The 22,548-nt window shown below is 34.5% G+C and overlaps 2 protein-coding genes and 1 pseudogene across 2 annotated transcripts; 1 reads left to right on the top strand and 2 right to left on the bottom strand.

Annotated features, from left to right (window-relative positions):
- Positions 1–3,384: 3,384 nt before the first annotated feature.
- Positions 3,385–6,479, bottom strand: LOC139861413 (uncharacterized; annotated as a pseudogene).
- A 2,928-nt stretch (positions 6,480–9,407) lies between these two features.
- Positions 9,408–12,442, bottom strand: LOC139862522 (hydroxyacylglutathione hydrolase cytoplasmic). Its single transcript, XM_071851142.1, has 7 exons — positions 12,289–12,442; positions 12,062–12,184; positions 10,498–10,659; positions 10,326–10,404; positions 10,120–10,233; positions 9,858–10,034; positions 9,408–9,655 (listed from the first exon to the last, which is right to left on the bottom strand). The coding sequence occupies exons 1-7, from the start codon at positions 12,333–12,335 to the stop codon at positions 9,581–9,583; spliced, it is 777 nt and encodes a 258-aa protein (XP_071707243.1). The 5' UTR covers positions 12,336–12,442; the 3' UTR covers positions 9,408–9,580.
- Positions 12,443–13,298: 856 nt separating this feature from the next.
- Positions 13,299–16,892, top strand: LOC139863186 (CBS domain-containing protein CBSCBSPB5-like). Its single transcript, XM_071851834.1, has 9 exons — positions 13,299–13,421; positions 13,752–13,795; positions 13,882–13,948; positions 14,034–14,139; positions 14,247–14,306; positions 14,487–14,595; positions 14,686–14,910; positions 14,999–15,265; positions 15,571–16,892. The coding sequence occupies exons 1-7, from the start codon at positions 13,299–13,301 to the stop codon at positions 14,843–14,845; spliced, it is 669 nt and encodes a 222-aa protein (XP_071707935.1). The 3' UTR covers positions 14,846–14,910; positions 14,999–15,265; positions 15,571–16,892.
- The last annotated feature ends 5,656 nt before the right edge of the window (positions 16,893–22,548 follow it).

Consider the following 22,548-nt stretch of genomic DNA (forward strand, 5'->3'; position numbering starts at 1 on the left):
GGATTGAACTTGCTCCAATCATAGTGCTAGAATTTAAACAATATCCATAAACCTTCAAAAATATTCAGAGCGTGTAGAATCTTACAGTTATATTTGTCCAAATAATTAATATCTAAAAAATACGGACAAGTGAACTTGGCTAGATCTACGTACATGTTTCAACACAAAAGTTAATCATTTCACACATGTCCGACACGAAACCCAGTTGTTTTGACTTCTCTATATACAATTTATTAAGTACGGTGAAGCCAGAATTTACGGTAGGAGGTGGCTTAATCGTGAATCGGATGATCAAAAAAAAAAAAAAAAAAGAAAAAAAAAAAAAAAAAACTACATTAACAAGCCATAAAATTATATTTGATATTTGAATCGAAGGAGGCTTACAATTATTTGTGCATTATAATGCAAATGAAACTTGGGTCTTGATTGGACCTTGAGGAAGGCTGAGCACCCCTCGGTCCCCTTGTCTCCGCCCCTGATTCAGTAAATGTAAACATATTTTGTTTGTGGATTAATTATCGTAATGACTACTCTTGCCCTTAGGCCTTGTTTAACGCAGGCGTGTTAAGCCTGACATCCCACTAGCACACCACTGAAGCTGCGTGTTGGTGGCAATCGGGAACCATGCATGAATGGCGTGTAGACATAAAGCTCAATTTTGATTGGTCCATTTTTTATTTTTAAATATCTCTTTAACACTCAACTTCCAATCATATTTTAATACATTACATAACACGTCAATTCATTATTTCTCAATTTACTAGCAGGCCCGTCAAATACTTCACCCCACTGTTCCCCATCGCCGATTACCCCAGTTTTTCCCCATTCCCCATCACCATTACAAATGGTCTTAACATATAAGCATCACACATAGTTTGATATACTTTGATGCCAACTAGCAAAATGGGCCCGCGTGTTGCAGCGGGGCGTTTTGATTGCGTATTCATATTAAACGGAGCATATTATAGGTGTATATATGTATTGAATATAGTCCGAGGTATTGAGCGTTTTTTAGAAGTGTCCGTTTGGGGTATAGTTAGTCCCGTTGTGTTCGTAAGATTTTTTAAAGTTGAACGGTGGGTTAAAAAAATTTACGCGAGTCGAGCGGAAAGATATGTCCCGTTGAAAATATAGGTGAAGTGTGTTTAAGATTTTTAATTAAAATAATAAGTTTACATTTTGCACCCTGGTTTGGGGTTGAACTTGAAAATTGGTCAAAGTTGGAGGGGGTGTTTGGTTCGTTTTTACCCCGCGATCGTAGGGTTTCCCCCCTTGTATCTCCGCAATCGCGGAGCTCCATTTTTTCCCACTGTTGTCGTTTTGACCAAGATTTGGGCGGTGTTTGAGCCAAAACGACCAAAATTCTGATGTCAATTAGTATATAAGGGTAAATTACCCCACTTTTCCCCCTCACCATTAAAAATGGTCTTAACATATATAAGTGCATCACACATAGTTTAATATATTTGGATGCCAATTATCCCACTTTTCCCATCACTATTAAACCTAAACATTTGTTTAATATATCATTTTTAGCCCAAGAATATGTCAAACATATAATAAGTTCATGAGTTTCCTAGTACCCCAAAACCAATCGGTGATAGAGAGAGGTCCCCTAAACTTATATGCATACATTTAGTTCTTCTCATATCCGATGTGAGATACCCATTAGTTGATTATCATCAAAAACTGATGAACACCCCTAATCAGTCTATGTATTTCACTGGCTTTTCCTACCTATAAAATGAATTGCTATCCAAAGTACCTGATCAAGTACCTCTTCTAACTCAAGGTCGTAAAGAAGTGACATACTACAATTTGATAGTATTTTTACATGATGATAAGTTACATCCAAATTAATCTTTCGCGATTCATTCTTCTCACATACTTGAATCCAATAAGTAATGGTTGGTGAGTCATCACCTCACACTATGAAAATGATAGTTTATTATAAGTCAGTGAGGGTTTTGCCGATTATCAACCCTTTGCCACTAAAATGGGTTGGAAATTGTTGATAACAATGGGATACGCCACTTTGAGCACCATGATCATATCTCATTCCTTTGTTTATGGTCTAAGTTATCATCATTTAAATATTTTCTTCATGTGAAAATATGAATGGTTTGGAGGCGTCATTTGTTGAATTTTTATTTGTCAACTTATTTTTTTATTTGTAAAAAGATAGAAGTCAACTTAGGAGAATCAACCAATTTTAGTTTGGGTGGAAAGAGGATTTTCTTACGACACTAATGGGGTTTGGTGGCAGACACAATAGAGCCAATGTATCATGGAAGACAGCTTTCACGTTTCTAGAGTTCAATGGTTTCTGTACACGAAGGTTTCAAGACATGATCAGTTATATGTTAAATGCAATCATGTGTATTGCCCAATAAAGGGTGAGAAAATGGCTAGAAAAGTTGTTATGAAATACTCAAGTAGTTGTATATACACTTTGATGCTAATTTTCACAATCAGATAAACATTCGATTGATCTTTCTAATAACAATTTGACTAAAGTTAAAACGGATCTTTCTAATAACAATTCGACTAAAGTTAAAACGGATCTTTCTAATAACAATTCGACTAAAGTTAAAATCGGATCGTTATAGTAATTTATACAAGAGCTGTATAGGCAATCTATACAATGAGATTGAAAAACACTGATTATTGCTATGTGGGAAGTCATCTAGGAAATTGTTTTGTCCAAGTAATCACTTCACAAAGTCTAATAATAAAACAGAACAACATGGGTAAGGTTCTGAGAATTGGCTATATAGGAAAGAGGAATAGACGATCTTATCCGTTAATTTTTGTGATTAACGACTAAGATTCATTGCATCTTAATAAGGCTCATTTTACATAAAATGGAATAAAATGTGCATGTAAAAGGTAGTGATGTGAATCTGAGTCGTTGATCATAGGAATCAACGGTTGAGATTGTTTGTCCTTCTTCCTCTCAACACACTTGCCACTCTTATCACACACCAAACACTTGCACATCATAATATGTAAGTTTGCAAAAGATCTCCTATAAAGATTAGGTTGTCTGATTCAGTTGCATAATAGGATGACCTTGTTTATGATTTTGCAGTGCTAACTAACTCCAAATGACCACTTGCTATTAGTTCAGTGACTTACATAAACAATGTTCCAGTTAGAAGTGTCCAAATTCGTGATCTATTCCGATGGTTCTTACTCTTAGATTGATCCAACTAGTGCTTGCTGAATCTTAATGACCACCTTAATGAATTTAAGAACGCGTATTTGAGGTATTCTCTCCTCTAACAGGGTAACTTAGCAATCTAGGAAGCTAAATATACAACAATGTACTTATTCCATACACAAAACCTGTTGATTCAGTCCAAACTAATGTTCTAGGGTCAATTTCCTATTGTATCTGTTAACTTAGAGATAAAAGTCTAAATACATTAGTCGGCATAATGTTCATACTTATGCAGACTTTGTATATGCAGTTTGCAGTGTGTGTAGGTAGTATTACAGAACCCTATCGTGTGTAATATTTTGTATGTATATACATATGAATATATATTATATTACTGATGGTAAAAGCACAACTAAAGCTCAACTGTACAATTTGTGGGGAAAGGATGGCAAAAAAAATTACTGTGGCAACTCATTATAACTTTAGGAGAATGCGCACACGGTTAGTTGAAGAAAGCACATAGCCTGAATGAGAAGTCTAGAATAACTGGAAGAACAAACTCGTTGAACCATCCCCAAATGATAGCATTTCAGCTGGTCTCACCAAAGCTCTACATAAAGGGCAAGTCCGTTCTCTCTCAAACCTAAAATAATGGCCAAACGTCCCGTTAAATCAACCAAACTGATATAGAGTATCAAATAAAATGATACTGAAGTTGCTAACCATTCTGAAACACATTCTTCACGGAAAATATGTTTGCAACGCAACAAAATTGGAGCCTGCATATTTTCTTGACATATAGCACACAAATCTCCTGCCTCACCCACTTGCTAGTGTAAAAACAAGTTACAACCTTTTTTGCTAGTGTATTTTGTTAGTTACTTTTTCAAGTGTAATGATTGTTCAAAAAGCTGATGGTAAATGTAATTGTTACAAAAGTCAAAATTCACTCGTTGTACCTGTTCTGATGTTGCGTAAGATCCATAATTGATCTCCTTTCGTGATAGTGCCCTTAATGCAGTATAGAAGGATCCAATCTAAATATAGGCAGGGGATAAAAATTTATTCATTATGAATTTATGGACCTTGAAGGAAAGCTGAAGATGGGCAACTTTACCTTTTCTACAACTGATGTGAGCTTTAGGGTTAGATACAAGCCCGTTGTCAAAGACGAAAGAGGCTTCCATATTCTTTGTTCAAGAAGAATCGGTACCAGATGGGGGCAGGTAAAAAGGCACGGTATAAAAGAAGTGTGTACTCAACCAGAGTCAACATTTGACCCTAATATTCAAAAAGGTCCAGGCAGTACATCTGAAAGTCAATACAAATTACTCCGTATAATATCCAATCAAATTACCTGTCTGCGAAAACTATGGCCCCTGCCGTTTTTATAGTACATAAGTAACACTAACTTAAAAGCCATTGCTGCCTGCCGTATCATCGTGTCTGCAGGCAATAGAATTTAACTATTCATAAGAAAATGAAATAATCCAGTATGTACATAGCTACTGAAACAAAATGTTTTCGCTTATGACAAGTATATTATCACAATATTATTATATATTATATATTATTGTTGTTATTATTATTAATTATTATTATTTCAAACTGTGTATTTCCTATGCCACGTTAGACACTTATATCCCCTAGGACCCCTATATTTCACATGTTCAGATGTTCTCCTAATATGGCTAGCAGATCATATATATTTTCTACCCTTTGCTGAAGTTGCATGTGGCTACAGTCCGAAACTATGATATTAAAGTGTCTTTACTTCAAATAAAAGAATTGTACATACCCATATATCATTAGAAAGACATCTGGTTACAGACAAAGAGATACAAAGAGCACTAGGATCACAGCACTACAAAAATCATCACTGAATAAGATACAATACAAAGAATATGCGTACCATTCACAATAATGGTGAATATAGCATGCCAGAATGGAGGTATTGCTTTTGGCGGAACCATAAACAAAGAACAGAAAAGATTATCATTTTGGTACCACCAATAGACTCCAATCACATGAAGCATAAAAAACTAAGCAACAAGCAGCAAGAACTGATAATTTTCTCCCCCCCTGCAAAAAACTCCAATTATTCAACTCAACTGCAGATGGTGGTTTAGTCAAGCACATATCTTTAACACCATATAAGGCAACGAAAGTAGTATAGCAATACCTTTAAAGCAGTCTGCTTGCGTAAAACATCATTAGATTTATACATGAAAGCAGTTATACAGACTGTAACAAAGATCCCTACAAATAACCATACAAAATAAGAAAATTGATATAACAGTGCTACATTACTTATTCGTATCCAACTAGAATTAAAGCAAAAATTCTTAAGTTGTATACTCATTCGAGTTTAACATAAAGTAAAGTAAATTAGGCAAGTAATCATCATGATACAAGTTAACAAAACTACCTTGCAAGTGCTGAAAAATGAAAACAATCAACAACAATGAAAATGGAAGAATCTGTTCAATACATCTCGAAATCTGCTGCAGATCATACCTCTGTTGATATGCAGAATCCTCATTAATCATTATTACTCCGTTATCATTACTTGTACTTGTATTACTATCACTATTACTATTACTTCCATCATTACCACCACTCGAGTTACTAGAATCAGCTGTCTCCCTCTCTCCACCACTGCCTCCATCGTCCACCGATCTCCACCGCTCATTATCCGAATCGAAACCTCACCATTACTATTATCAGCATTACTACTACCATTACTAACTGTACCAGAACCAGAACTATAACCACTAGAGCTATTTTCATGATTATGATTATGATCACGATGACGATTTTTATTAAGGGATTAAGCTCTCAGATTCATTATACTCATTATCTAACCTGGATCGTAAGACACCTGAGAGTATTCAATTAAAGTAGTTACAGGTGCTTGCAAGAATCTAATTACAGGAAATGGAGACGACGACGTTCTAGGCGACGCAATATTCCTCATAGTTGGAGAACTAGGGTTTGATGAATTTAAATTATTACTTACATGATTATCAGAATTAGTGGAATCAATACTAACACCTGTTGTTTCCATTAATCGACGCATATAAACCCCCTTCTAATTTTATTTTTACACGTTCAACCAACAAAATCCCCAAATTATATATAATCACGATAATTAGTCAAATAAGACATGCATATATTCAGGGGAACTGATAACGTATATGAAATACACAGCTATATGAACGGAAATTGGGATGAAATTACAGCATTGAATTATAGGGTTTTATTTGGAATCGAAATGAAGTTTTCAATTCGATTCACGGATGATAGAAATAATTGGAACTAGTAATATTGGGAAAAAGAAAAAAAATTATTGTACAGATTATTCCACTTCTAGGGCTTGCCTTTACAAAAAAAAAAAAAAAAAGATTTAAGAATTATTAAGATTTCTTTTTCCTTTAGAAAAAATGACAACTTTCTATAACAAAATCTTTTTCTCGAAAAGAAAAGTAAGAAACAAACGTGGAGTAGCTCGAAAGCCGTAAACAAAATCTATCGACAGAACTTTAAGAAAACACTAACTAAACTCGAGCATCGCAGAGAACCAACAACCAACACGACAAACAAACTAAAAACATGAAAATAAATTAATCTAACAAATAATCTAACTAAGAAGACAACAACTGACAAACAAGCGAAGCCATCCACATCCCAAACCTTGTAGCCGGTGTTGTTGGGGTCGACGCCATTACCCGCACTAGCCTTGAACGAAAAGGCCGAACCATTACTAGTCCCACACTAGTGAAGTACCCGACGGATGAGAATTGAAACCTCATTTAGTAAACTCGTCGAAAAAATCTCCTTCTAACGAACGTCTCGAACCCGAACCCACGTAACGACCACTTACAAGAGTTGTCCACTTGAGCATATTCGGCAACCAGTTCTGCATCAAACAAATCTTGAAATGCAACACCATAAGCTAAATCATCCTTGTTGTCTCGTAAATGAAATAAGACACTCTTACTCTTGTTAACTTTTTCTTCAAAGGTTAACTTTGTATTTCGATTTAATGACGAAAACTTCTTCAACGGAGCCCGGCCCTTCTTGTTGAGATTGACCCGCTCCCGACAAGAACCAACAACAAAGGTAGAGGAAGTCGAACCGCAAGGATCAATAACCTTCTCGCCAGAAACCTGTTCAGAAACAAGAGCCAAAACAGCCTCCCTACCTCATTTAGCTTTCTCTTTTTGTTGCCAAAACTTTGACCCTCAACAACACCCTTACCCACCTCATTACTATTATTAAGAGCCACAACCTTTTTACTATTAATACATCCACCACCATCAGAATCCAACAACTTCGTAGACTCATCAACATCCACATCAGGTGAATTATTCAGATAAGATGATCCATAAACTACAAATAAAATCGCTCTCGATAAAAAGTGAAGTCGCTAGCATGAAAACAACGGGAAATGAAGATAGGCGCGTTTTGTATTCTTAATTTACCACTATACACCTTATCTTCTTTCTTTTTTACCTTTTTCTTATGATTTTACTCTATTTGTTTGACTTTATCTATTGTATTTACTCCGTATTATTTAATTATTTATAATTGTTATTGTTATTATAAGCATTTTTCATTTTTATTCTCACAGCTCACAGGGTTATAAATTAATGAAGAGAAGTGTTGATAGGTTGCTTAGGTGATGATCAACTTTGTTACGCTTCATTTTGTTATTATTTCTTTGTAGGTTTTTTTTTTTTTTTTTTTTTTTTTTTTTTTCTGGCAAAATAACGAGAACTTTTATAGATACGAAAACGTTTTCGAAAAGAAAACGAATTCAACTAAAGATACAAAAGAGAAGCACCAATGAGGCTCGGACCTAAAAAGCTTCTAACAACAAACTATCTATACCGAACCGCACTTAAACCGAACTAAACAAAAGTAACTAGCTACGAAGCCAAAATTAAACAACACAACTAGAAAACGAAATAAACGAACTCAAGATTCAAATATCCTTTATGAACACGCCAAATTGTTTCTTTTCGGCGCCTTGAACCAATTTCTTCTTTCGAGATTGAAGATTCTTCTTATAAGCCGGTGTACGCGAGGTCTCGTCAGAGTTAATTAAATTAACCGTAACCGATTCACTCTCCGGTTCACTCCCGGCCAAACACGTCATCATTGCGTCAAAAGCCTTGAAAGCCTCGTCGGTCATTATATCTTTTGCCAAATTCGAAGAGCTTCCTTCCCCCGATCTCGCGAAACAGCCCTTCTTATCTAACTTGCCGCCAATAAACAAATTTTGAATGGCATCCCCGTAGTCCAAGTCTTCGTCATGATCAATGAGCTTATACGACCCCGATGTAGAAGCTACATTTTTCCTCAACCGCAAATTCACACCTTCAAATTGTTCTTTAGGAACTTTCCGATTTAACACGTACCAAGTTTTACTGGGCCATGCAGCGGACTTGGGTTGGACCCAGTTTCAGGTGATCAAAGGGTTTTGAATGATTCTTGTGAGGTTAACGATGACGATATCACGTTTGCAGAAAGGTTGGCTCGTTTGAAGAAGGAAAAGAAGAAAAAGAAGGAAGATATGAAGGCTAATCGAGAGGATGGATCAAAGGAAGATAAGCCTTCACCGGTTTTGATTGATCGTAGTGGAAGGATGTATTGTGATTGCGAAGATCCTTCGTGAATGCTCTCTTTAAATTATCTATATAAATGTTGAATTACTCAAAGTTTAAATTATGTTTTACCCATCAACCACCTCAAGTTTATTTAAAATACCCTCAAATAATATGCCTCATGTAAATTGTTAATACATATTTGCATCATTTTGTTTGTTCATCATGATTCAAGAATTATTATCAAAAAAAAATAAAATTTGTCATAACCAAGTTCAATTAGAACTTTTGAAGCATTCAGACTATCAATCATTCAGAGCTTAATATTAAACATTACTTGACTAATAAAATTTTCAATCTATAAACTAAAAGTTCCAACAGTTTTGGCTACTATAACTTCTTTATCCACAATTATATTCCAAACACCCTAAAATGGAAGTGGTTAACTCAATAACGTTGTGTATGTATTTGTATCTTCATTGGTTACTAAATTCTTCATCTGATTCACCAACTTCATTTAGATTCATAACTAGATCTCAACCAAGGGAAAAAGACCAAAATATAAAAGAGCTTTACCTGCTTACAAACGAGTAGCACAAGTCCTATCAATCATTCACAAGAAATATCAAACAAACTTGTAGCAAACCAGAAAAGCAAATGATATTTGAATTTCAAAATATTGTTATTACAGACGGTGTACACAATAGACGCCTTTAGATAGCATACATTATTACACACAGTGTACACAGAAAACGCACGCAGAGGAAATATATGTTGACAGAAAACTGAACATGAGTTTACTTGGAATTTACCCTCTCCAATTATCCTTTCGCTGCCTAATCTCCCGTAATGCTTCAACAGGGGACTTGCATCCAACTTTCTCCTGCATTGTGATTTATTATATAAGACCTTTTTTCTTTAAATTTTTATTCGAATGTCAAAAAATATATTGTAAAATGTTCATGAACGTAGAGTTATATCATTTATGATGATCAGGACAGATCAAATGCAATGTAGTCCAAACTGTTTGCAGTTATTCAGATCAATTTATATATTTTTGTTACACTTTTTAAACTTTTCAAGACCTGAATTGCAGGTAGATCTGCTCGCATGAATGGATTAGTTTCTAGTTCCTCTTCAATGGTGGATGGAATAGTTGGAAGCCCTGATTGTCTCTGTTGCTGAGCCCATGATAACTTCTCTGATATCTTCGCGTTGTCTGGTTCAACCGTTTGAGCAAACTGCAAATTCTTCACTGTATACTGACAAGTATAAACAATAAAAATGAAAACAATGAATATATGGTCATTAAAAAAACTAATACATTAGCATCTGATATAAAGATACCTCATGGCCACAATAAACTCGAGTATGTTTTGGCAAAGAGGCCAAAGTCACACACAGTGACTCATACATCTGTTCTGCTGTGCCTTCAAAAAACTTTCCACAACCAGCAACAAACTACAAAAGATAATATTTCAAAATATTTATTTATTTTATAATTTATTAATAGGGTATACAGAAAGTTTAATTTAAAAAAAAAATATGCCAACCAGTGTGTCGCCTGTGAACACAGCAGGGTCCTCTTCTTCTATCCCAGTCAAATAGTAACTTATGTGTCCTTTAGTGTGGCTGAAATAGCAGCAAACCATATTTAAAACTTAAATCCAAAATATGATGCAATGATCATGGATATTTAAATTGACTGGAAACAAATAGACATACCAAGGTGTGTGCAGGGAGAGTATATTGATATCCTGCCCAAGTGATAGTTTATCACCATTCTCGACCTTATTAGTACAACCCTTTACATTATCAATAGACCCTCCGTAAACTTTAACCCCTGGCACCAACTCTTTTATCTTCTCGTTCCCACCAGCATGATCCCTATCATCAATTTAATACGTAAAACATCAAAATTATACACGATCGGTCAACCTTAATGATGAGAGTAATTGTTTGTCACCACTTTGACTGTTACGAGTGAACAATTTAATTCCTTAGAAATGTGCTTTTCACAGTTTCACTTAAGGATGCAACTTTAATGAATTCATCCAAACACTTAGGGTGTGTTTGTTTGCTTCTGAATGGGATCATTCAGCACTGAACACTGAATCGGTCAGTGTTAAGTGTGTTTGATGTCTGCCTCTGAATGTAAGAGTGGTACTGAACGAGCACTGAATGGTTCCCCTCCTAGAGTATCTCTAAATGGTTCAGTGGTACACTTTTCCACCAAATACCCTTTTATTTCTTATTTGCTTTGCCATATTCACTTCACAAAATCTTCCAGCGATTAATTTTTCTTCACAAGGTAATTCTTCTTCATCATCTTTTTCTCCTTTTTATCTACCATTTTCTGCTTCATCCTGTTTTTCCCCCTTCATATCTCTAAATACCTTTTTCTTCTTCATCCTCTTTTTTCCACCAATTAATTTCCCCTAAATATCTTCCTGTAAGCACCTCTCTGATTACAAGCAAAGATATGGCCTTAAAGGTTTCAACTTGATTCAAAAGTGGTCCCCAAATGGAAAAACCCTTGTGCAAAAATCAAAATCTGAAATACCCAGATGATATATTTTTGTTGTGGGTATGATGGTAGATTATATATTTGTTTGATCTGTTCATCAATGTCTTGTTGCGATTTTGACGATTTCATATCTTGAAAAAGAAATATTGGGCAGAAAACTATTTTGGATCTTATTTTGAAAGGATATATATATATTGTTCATTGATGTTTATTAATTACGGAGTACTAGTTTTTCTTTTTTTTTTTACTAGTTAATAATGAAACTATTTGTTTATTAATTACGGAGTACTAAAATGAAACTAGATTTGTTTATTTAGATCTAAATCAAATCGAAGGTTAAAATGGTAATTCTACGTCATTCAGAATGTTGGTTCAGAACTCTTCGCAAACGGTGAATTTTCATTCAGAAGCATATTTGTTCAGAGCTTCTGAACCATTCAGAACTCAGAACCATTCAGCGCTAAATCATTCAGTTTTATCAAACGCACCCTTAATGAGCACTGATTGCGTTTAACAAAAGACAATATGTTATCATCACTTAACAGATAAGGAGTAAATTACTAACAAACATGATACTACAATTAACTGTTTGACTACTAAAAGTCAAAATGTTTTACCAAGAGCAAAAACAATCAGCCAATGACCTAATTAAGCCTAATCATCAATTACATAATTCAACACAGTTTTAGAATTCATTGACTATCATCTATTCATATGAATTATGAATTATGAATTATGAATTAAAATTAAAAGTGAACAAACCAGTGGTGATGAGTGGTGAGAACAAGCTTGATTTCGACACCGTTTTCTTTAGCGACTGAAATAACTTTTTCAGGTTCAACTGGATCCACTACTGCTGCTTGTTTCGTTATCTCATCAATCACCCTACAAAACGGGATAAGTGTCTACTTTAAACAAACCCTAAATACATACATAATTATAATTATACATAATTAAAAGCAAAGGGATATGGAAATTGAAGTACATACAAGTAAGCGTAGTTGTCATCCAAACACGGGATGTGAATCACCTTCATTTTCGCCTGATCGATTGATTGTACTCGAAGAATCCAAGAATCGATCGGAGTGGTGGGTTTTATGGCTTGGTCTTCTCTGAAGTTCAAACTTGGGCTAGTATGGCTCAGTTGTTGGGCTCATGATACTTGGGATTTCGAATAACGGACAATATCTTTTCATATCAGGCTTAGATTTCTCGCTTACGGGCCTATTGATATTTGATCCTCGGTGAGTCGGTGTGGTCGACCGTGGAAGACTGGAAGGATTTATTTACAATCACATTCTGAACTAAAATTAATCGTGAACGTGGTTAATCAAAATATAAACTTCACGAAATTTGAAGAATAAAAAGAAAAACACATAATTTAGTTAAGGGAAATTTGTCAAATGTTCTCATTTTCTAAAGTTTTTAACAATATTCTCAAAATGTTTCCTGGCCACTCGCGCACGCACTACGCATGATGCATGCAAACCCATGTGTAATGCGTATTTTCAAAATATTTAACGAAACCGTTTTTTTCTCGTAAACATGCATCAAGAATCACGCAACACGCACCGTGCGTGATGCTCGGCAGAGGCGAAACTGTGTGGGGCAGAGGGGGGCGGCCGCCCCCAGTGGATTTTTTTTCAGTGTAAAAATTTTGGGTTTTTCGACTTTGCCCCCGGTGGATTTTTTTTTTTTTTTTTTTTTGGCCAAAAACCTACATATTTTGCCCCAAAACCTTCAAATTTTGTCCAAAATTCTCCAACTTTTGCCTCAAAACCTTCAAATTTTGCCTCAAAATCTTCAACTTTTGCCCCAAAACCTTCAAATTTTACCCCAAAATCTTCAACTTTTGCCCCAAAATCTTCAACTTTTGTCCAAAAAAATTGCTACGGTTTAAAAAAAAATTTTTTGCCCCCGGTAAAGAAAATCCTAGTTTCGCCACTGATGCTCGGTACTTAGTGCTTGGGGTTTGGTACTTGTTTGACAAGAACTTTGAATGAACGTATCAAACACCAAGCACCACGCACCGTCGGTGGTGCTTGGTGCGTGGAACGAGTTTGCGAGAAAAAATGACTATCTCGTTGAATATCTCGTATACACGCATCACGCACGAGCTTGCGTACATCATCTGTGGTGGGTGATGCGTTTACATAAGGCATTTCTTGCAATTTTGAATTTTTAAAAATATATTAAACATTTCAGAAAATTTTGTGACATCATTTTAACCAATTTTTTCATTAACTAAATACTGAATGAAAATAACATAAATTAAAATGGTGTTCTTACGTTCTACTCGTATATACTTCTAGATATCCTTGCTACATTATTTTTGATTAAGTTTCCTAATATACAGATAAAAAGTTTTATAATTTAAAACTTCCAAAATACTTGCTTTTACTTGTTGCTCAAGTAAGATCAATCGATTAATCGATCTAACAACAGTTTTTAGATAAAAAGTTTTAACGTTGATAACAAGCCCGTTGGGATTTTAACGTGAGTCTTTAATTTTATAACAATCATGCATTTAAAAGTAAAAAAAAAAATTCCATAACATAGTGTTATATATACTTTATATTTAGATCGAAGGATATTTTAATGAGAGTGATAGCACAAGATCTTCGCCCTGAATTGATTTTAGTTGAGAATGTAAGTGTTTACTTTCTGTTCGTATATGTATCTTATATACATGTGTTTAATATATGAATTTAATTATTATTTTTGTAATATGTAGGTGATGACTCCTAATCCAGAATGTGCTACGCTCGATACGCCTATCGTTAATGCCCTGCATAACATGCATGATGGAAACTATTTGCATCTTCCTGTAATTGATAGAGGTATATCAAGGTTCATTGTTGAACTCAGCTGAAGATAACCAAGTTTCGGATATTTTTAATTTAAATAAATTCATATAATAATAATAATAATATTTGATTTGATGCAGAGGGAGCTGTTATTGCCATTGTTGATGTACTTCAGATAACTCATGCTGCAATAACCACAGTAAATAATCTGCATCTTTGAATAAAATAATTTATTTTTTTTATTTGACCCATATGAGATAAAACACAACCCACATTGGCGTATTCATAAGTTAATGGGTCAAAATTCCACTTCTAATTTATGTTTTTCTCAATCGATTCATTAGTGCTTTGAAGTTGATGAGAAATTGACATGTTTTAAATGGGAAACACGACGGGCATCAATAATGAAGTTGCAAGTTCAATGATGTGGAAGTTTTGGGATTCTGCAATGGCAATAACTCCGGTTGAAGAAGATGATGAAATAAGAAGGTAATGATTGCTCTATTGTTACACTATTATTAGAAGTTCAAATTATAAATTACTTTTGTTTGGCCTAAAGTTAAAATTTTGATGATGCAGTGTGAGTTCATTCAGATTAATGTCTGAAGCAGATTCTGTAAAATCTTTTCCTCATCCTTTATCAATGCTACCCAATACATTTGGTTTTAAGATTCAAGATAAACACGGCCGAATGCATAGATTCATTTGTAGTATGCTTTTTCTTTTTTCTTTTTTTTAGTACTCCGTAACATCCACCTACGTTTAGTCAAACAAAGATTGATGATTCTAAAGGTGTCAAATTGGGTGGGTTGGACTACATGAATTATTTTGGTACCTAAGACAACTATTACCAAATTTATAGGCTAACTGTTTTTTTTTTTATGATATGCAGAACCAATTACTAACTCACCCCTGAACCCCGAAGCAGCAGAACGTTAGGATAATTAAGAAGATAGTGCATCGATGGAATAGATATCTTGTGATAGTTGTATCATTATATATATAATTGTATTTATTATTATTTTGATTATTATTGTAATTGTATTGTATGTTGTATATGATGTTTTTTCGTTTGCAGAATACAGGTTCGTGGTGGAGATGCTGGTCAAATGGAAAAATCAATAAAGATGTGTTTGAGGGATCCGATTCCATTGTTCAGGTAAATGTTGTTGCAAAATAGATGAGAATTTAGATTTATTTTATTTATTTTACTTGTCATATGAACATGTTGGGCTTTTATAGTGCAAGTTGTGGTTTTTGTGTGGATAAAATATTTTGTAAACCCTATGGTAAAATTTATCAGTCTATGTATCGATTTCTCAATTTGTAGTTTTGTACAAGTCTATCACTTTTTTTGTTGACAAGAACTGAATCTTTAAATCTGATCAAGTAGAGAAAGTTTATATTTTAAAGTACATTTATGGACAATTTACCTTCTCATCTTCAAAAACGGTGGAAATCCAGGAGCTGTTCCACTTCTAAAAACACTCCTTGATGGTGTAGAGATGACTGGAAAAAGCTATCAGAGGTAACATATTCTTTTAGTACTAAGTTGACAAAATGAGTAGTTTAGTTAGGTTTGTTGTTTGAGTCCTTCATGACGGTGTTGCGATTTGGTTGGTCATTTGAAACCTTTTATGCACTAATTAATGATCTGACCGACTTTTAGAAGTAACACATGCACCAGGCGTGGTGAATGACGATCGTAAGATCAAATCAATACTTCCCTCCACAAGGTTCAGGGTAAGTACACAAGAGATAGGGTTTGGTGTGTTGAAACTTTATCTTTATCTCTATATATTATACATCTTCCAACTAACATGGGTTGCTCTCGCAGCCTGTCTCTCTATATATTATACATCCTTTACTCTCATGTGCAAGAAAGATCATTCACGTGTTCTATATTTCGAGCTGTGTCATAAATTGTGTTTAGAGTTTTCCATTTACTTGCATCAAATTGTCAAAAACTTGGCATCTTTTATTGATAACTATCTCAAATTAGGTTATGTTTGATAGACTATTTACGTGCGGTTTGTTACTAAAATAGGTTATCAAATTATTATTAGTGAAGGAAGTGTTTTAAATGCTGAAGCCGGGGGACGTCTACCATAGGCAGATGCATTTGAATGTGAAGCATAATGCCCTCTCAGATCTTAAAGGTGCATGAATGCATGAAAAGCTAAGAACATTAACTGGATAATGTTGAACCACACCTTTCAAATATCTCATACGTACATTTTAATATCATCTTTTAGAAGGGGCTTCAAGCAAGGCAAGCAACACAAACACTTGACAGAGCAATAGTACAAAAGTAAGCATTTTATGCGAGTGTTTATGCTATTACATCTATTGTATTGGAGGTGTCAACCGGAGCGTGTTGAGCAGGTTGGTAAATGAGGCAAAATGGGTTTAGGTTGAAACATGTAGGCAAAATGGGTTTAGGTTGAAACAGGTTCTATTTAAGTACGACTTGAGATAGGTTGGTCGGATTGCTTGCAATTCTGCCTCTTTTTTCTAACACGAACGGGTCGGGAAGGTTGGAAAATGAGGCAAAATGGGACTACGTTAAAACAAATTCTACTTAAGTACGACTTCAAATAGGTTAGTCAAAGCTTTTAAAATAAAAATGAAGATTAAAGGTGTTTCCTGCCAACCAATTTCTTAGCAAAACAAATATCTGTTGATCGGACCTTTTACTACATGATGTATTCGTTGTACGATACCATGTAAAAACTATCAAGGCGTGTATTAAACTATAAATGAAGCTAAAAGGATTTATTAGATAATCAATGTTCTAATCATTACCAAGTACTAAATTTTGTGTTGCTGATTCAAATGGCGGCGAAGCGTGCTAGAGCGTGTTGCATCATGTGATATTGTTCATTTCGTTCAAGTTTAACCACTTTTACCTATGATTGTATTTAATATGAAGATTTTGAAACTTATTTTTAATAAATGTTTATAGTATTGCCCAGTGTACTTATATACTCCACATGTCTTTAAAGGTATCGTGAGGCAGTTGATGAGAATTTTGAAATTGGCAAATTTATTTCAAAGTGGACGTAGATAGTAAAAAGGTGTGTTATGAGATACTATAATTTTTTTTTTTTTGAAAAGCAAGCAAAAAACTTTTATTCATATATCGGAGAGTTACAAAGCCCTATAACTATACAATTTAATGAGTCCGAATATGAAAACTATACACATTCATGAACGAGGAGGCCATAGACACCCCAGGACTTGAGACATCAAGCTGGGAAGAGGCAACCAGACAGTACCGCACTTGCGATGACAAAGTCGGTTGACGCTCCCCATTTAACCAAGTGAAAATGGACAACCAAGTCAAGAATGATCTAACGACTAGGACTATGTAAAGGACATGTTACAATTAACCAATGCCAGATCTTTGATGATTCGAGGAGATATATGAGACGGGATTGATTAGCCATTGATGCCACATAACCGTTGATTTTTTGTGTCTTTTGGATATCCATGCGAATGATTGTGTTTGGATTTCAGATAAAATTGTGGCGGTGCACCATTCTTTTTTGCCGAAAACCTTAAGATTCCTGTATTTCCAGATGATGTAAGTGGATGCCCATTTAACGGCTAGCCAAATGTTGGAACCATTTTGTTGCGTAGTGAGGGACTGATCACTTAAGATTATGTCACGGAGATTGGTGAAGGTGTCTACGGGGAGGTTCTGAAATGTCCCGTTCTTATTGATTAAAAACGTTCCATATTAATTGATTTCGTTGCGAGGTTTTGACCTCTATATGAGACGTTTTTCAAAGACTGCATTCATTTTTAAACAAACCATAACCTTTATTTCATCAATAAAGGTTTAAAAAGCTTTACGTAGATTATCAAATAATGATAATCTAAAATATCCTGTTTACACACGACCATTACATAATGGTTTACAATACAAATATGTTACAACAAAATAAGTTTCTTGAATGCAGTTTTTACACAATATCATACAAGCATGGACTCCAAATCTTGTCCTTATTTAAGTATGCGACAGCGGAAGCTCTTAATAATCACCTGAGAATAAACATGCTTAAAACGTCAACAAAAATGTTGGTGAGTTATAGGTTTAACCTATATATATCAAATCGTAACAATAGACCACAAGATTTCATATTTCAATACACATCCCATACATAGAGATAAAAATCATTCATATGGTGAACACCTGGTAACCGACAATAACAAGATGCATATATAAGAATATCCCCATCATTCCGGGACACCCTTCGGATATGATATAAATTTCGAAGTACTAAAGCATCCGGTACTTTGGATGGGGTTTGTTAGGCCCAATAGATCTATCTTTAGGATTCGCGTCAATTAGGGTGTCTGTTCCCTAATTCTTAGATTACCAGACTTAATAAAAAGGGGCATATTCGATTTCGATAATTCAACCATAGAATGTAGTTTCACGTACTTGTGTCTATTTTGTAAATCATTTATAAAACCTGCATGTATTCTCATCCCAAAAATATTAGATTTTAAAAGTGGGACTATAACTCACTTTCACAGATTTTTACTTCGTCGGGAAGTAAGACTTGGCCACTGGTTGATTCACGAACCTATAACAATATATACATATATATCAAAGTATGTTCAAAATATATTTACAACACTTTTAATATATTTTGATGTTTTAAGTTTATTAAGTCAGCTGTCCTCGTTAGTAACCTACAACTAGTTGTCCACAATTAGATGTACAGAAATAAATCGATAAATATTATCTTGAATCAATCCACGACCCAGTGTATACGTATCTCAGTATTGATCACAACTCAAACTATATATATTTTGGAATCAACCTCAACCCTGTATAGCTAACTCCAACATTCACATATAGAGTGTCTATGGTTGTTCCGAAATATATATAGATGTGTCGACATGATAGGTCGAAACATTGTATACGTGTCTATGGTATCTCAAGATTACATAATATATAATACAAGTTGATTAAGTTATGGTTGGAATAGATTTGTTACCAATTTTCACGTAGCTAAAATGAGAAAAATTATCCAATCTTGTTTTACCCATAACTTCTTCATTTTAAATCCGTTTTGAGTGAATCAAATTGCTATGGTTTCATATTGAACTCTATTTTATGAATCTAAACAAAAAAAGTATAGGTTTCTAGTCGGAAAAATAAGTTACAAGTCGTTTTTGTAAAGGTAGTCATTTCAGTCGAAAGAACGACGTCTAGATGACCATTTTAGAAAACATACTTCCACTTTGAGTTTAACCATAATTTTTGGATATAGTTTCATGTTCATAATAAAAATCATTTTCTCAGAATAACAACTTTTAAATCAAAGTTTATCATAGTTTTTAATTAACTAACCCAAAACAGCCCGCGGTGTTACTACGACGGCGTAAATCCGGTTTTACGGTGTTTTTCGTGTTTCCAGGTTTTAAATCATTAAGTTAGCATATCATATAGATATAGAACATGTGTTTAGTTGATTTTAAAAGTCAAGTTAGAAGGATTAACTTTTGTTTGAGAACAAGTTTAGAATTAACTAAACTATGTTCTAGTGATTACAAGTTTAAACCTTCGAATAAGATAGCTTTATATGTATGAATCGAATGATGTTATGAACATCATTACTACCTTAAGTTCCTTGGATGAACCTACTGGAAAAGAGAAAAATGGATCTAGCTTCAATGGATCCTTGGATGGCTCAAAGTTCTTGAAGCAAAATCATGACACGAAAACAAGTTCAAGTAAGATCATCACTTGAAATAAGATTGTTATAGTTATAGAAATTGAACCAAAGTTTGAATATGATTATTACATTGTATTAGAATGATAACCTACTGTAAGAAACAAAGATTTCTTGAGGTTGGATGATCACCTTACAAGATTGGAAGTGAGCTAGCAAACTTGAAAGTATTCTTGATTTTATGAAACTAGAACTTTTGGAATTTATGAAGAACACTTAGAACTTGAAGATAGAACTTGAGAGAGTTCAATTAGATGAAGAAAATTGAAGAATTAAAGTGTTTGTAGGTGTTTTTGGTCGTTGGTGTATGGATTAGATATAAAGGATATGTAATTTTGTTTTCATGTAAATAAGTCATGAATGATTACTCATATTTTTGTAATCTTATGAGATATTTCATGCTAGTTGCCAAATGATGGTTCCCACATGTGTTAGGTGACTCACATAGGCTGCTAATAGCTGATCATTGGAGTGTATATACCAATAGTACATACATCTAAAAGCTGTGTATTGTACGAGTACGAATACGGGTGCATACGAGTAGAATTGTTGATGAAACTGAACGAGAATGTAATTGTAAGCATTTTTGTTAAGTAGAAGTATTTTGATAAGTGTATTGAAGTCTTTCAAAAGTGTATAAATACATATTAAAACACTACATGTATATACATTTTAACTGAGTCGTTAAGTCATCGTTAGTCGTTACATGTAAGTGTTGTTTTGAAACCTTTAGGTTAACGATCTTGTTAAATGTTGTTAACCCAATGTTTATAATAACAAAAGAGATTTTAAATTATTATATTATCATGATATTATGGTGTACGAATATCTCTTAATATGATATATATACATTAAATGTCGTTACAACGATAAACGTTACATATATGTCTCGTTTCAAAATCATTAAGTTAGTAGTCTTGTTTTTACATATGTAGTTCATTGTTAATATAATTAATGATATGTTTACTTATCATAATATCATGTTAACTATATATATAACCATATATATGTCATCATATAGTTTTTTTACAAGTTTTAACGTTCGTGAATCACCGGTCAACTTGGGTGGTCAATTGTCTATATGAAACCTATTTCAATTAATCAAGTCTTAACAAGTTTGATTGCTTAACATGTTGGAAACATTTAATCATGTAAATATCAATCTCAATTAATATATATAAACATGGAAAAGTTCGGGTCACTACAGTACCTACCCGTTAAATAAATTTCGTCCCGAAATTTTAAGCTGTTGAAGGTGTTGACGAATCTTCTGGAAATAGATGCGGGTATTTCTTCTTCATCTGATCTTCACGCTCCCAGGTGAACTCGGGTCCTCTACGAGCATTCCATCGAACCTTAACAATTGGTATCTTGTTTTGCTTAAGTCTTTTAACCTCACGATCCATTATTTCGACGGGTTCTTCGATGAATTGGAGTTTTTCGTTGATTTGGATTTCATCTAACGGAATAGTGAGATCTTCTTTAGCAAAACATTTCTTCAAATTCGAGACGTGGAAAGTGTTATGTACAGCCGCGAGTTGTTGAGGTAACTCAAGTCGGTAAGCTACTGGTCCGACACGATCAATAATCTTGAATGGTCCAATATACCTTGGATTTAATTTCCCTCGTTTACCAAATCGAACAACGCCTTTCCAAGGTGCAACTTTAAGCATGACCATCTCTCCAATTTCAAATTCTATATCTTTTCTTTTAATGTCAGCGTAGCTCTTTTGTCGACTTTGGGCGGTTTTCAACCGTTGTTGAATTTGGATGATCTTCTCGGTAGTTTCTTGTATAATCTCCGGACCCGTAATCTGTCTATCCCCTACTTCACTCCAACAAATTGGAGACCTGCACTTTCTACCATAAAGTGCTTCAAACGGCGCCATCTCAATGCTTGAATGGTAGCTGTTGTTGTAGGAAAATTCTGCTAATGGTAGATGTCGATCCCAACTGTTTCCGAAATCAATAACACATGCTCGTAGCATGTCTTCAAGCGTTTGTATCGTCCTTTCGCTCTGCCCATCAGTTTGTGGATGATAGGCAGTACTCATGTCTAGACGAGTTCCTAATGCTTGCTGTAATGTCTGCCAGAATCTTGAAATAAATCTGCCATCCCTATCAGAGATAATAGAGATTGGTATTCCATGTCTGGAGACGACTTCCTTCAAATACAGTCGTGCTAATTTCTCCATCTTGTCATCTTCTCTTATTGGTAGGAAGTGTGCTGATTTGGTGAGACGATCAACTATTACCCAAATAGTATCAAAACCACTTGCAGTCCTTGGCAATTTAGTGATGAAATCCATGGTAATGTTTTCCCATTTCCATTCCGGGATTTCGGGTTGTTGAAGTAGACCTGATGGTTTCTGATGCTCAGCTTTGACCTTAGAACACGTCAAACATTCTCCTACGTATTTAGCAACATCGGCTTTCATACCCGGCCACCAAAAATGTTTCTTGAGATCCTTGTACATCTTCCCCGTTCCAGGATGTATTGAGTATCTGGTTTTATGAGCTTCTCTAAGTACCATTTCTCTCATATCTCCAAATTTTGGTACCCAAATCCTTTCAGCCCTATACCGGGTTCCGTCTTCCCGAATATTAAGATGCTTCTCCGATCCTTTGGGTATTTCATCCTTTAAATTTCCCTCTTTTAAAACTCCTTGTTGCGCCTCCTTTATTTGAGTAG

This window comes from Rutidosis leptorrhynchoides, chromosome 8 (genome assembly GCF_046630445.1).
Source record: "Rutidosis leptorrhynchoides isolate AG116_Rl617_1_P2 chromosome 8, CSIRO_AGI_Rlap_v1, whole genome shotgun sequence".
NCBI lineage: Eukaryota > Viridiplantae > Streptophyta > Magnoliopsida > Asterales > Asteraceae > Rutidosis > Rutidosis leptorrhynchoides.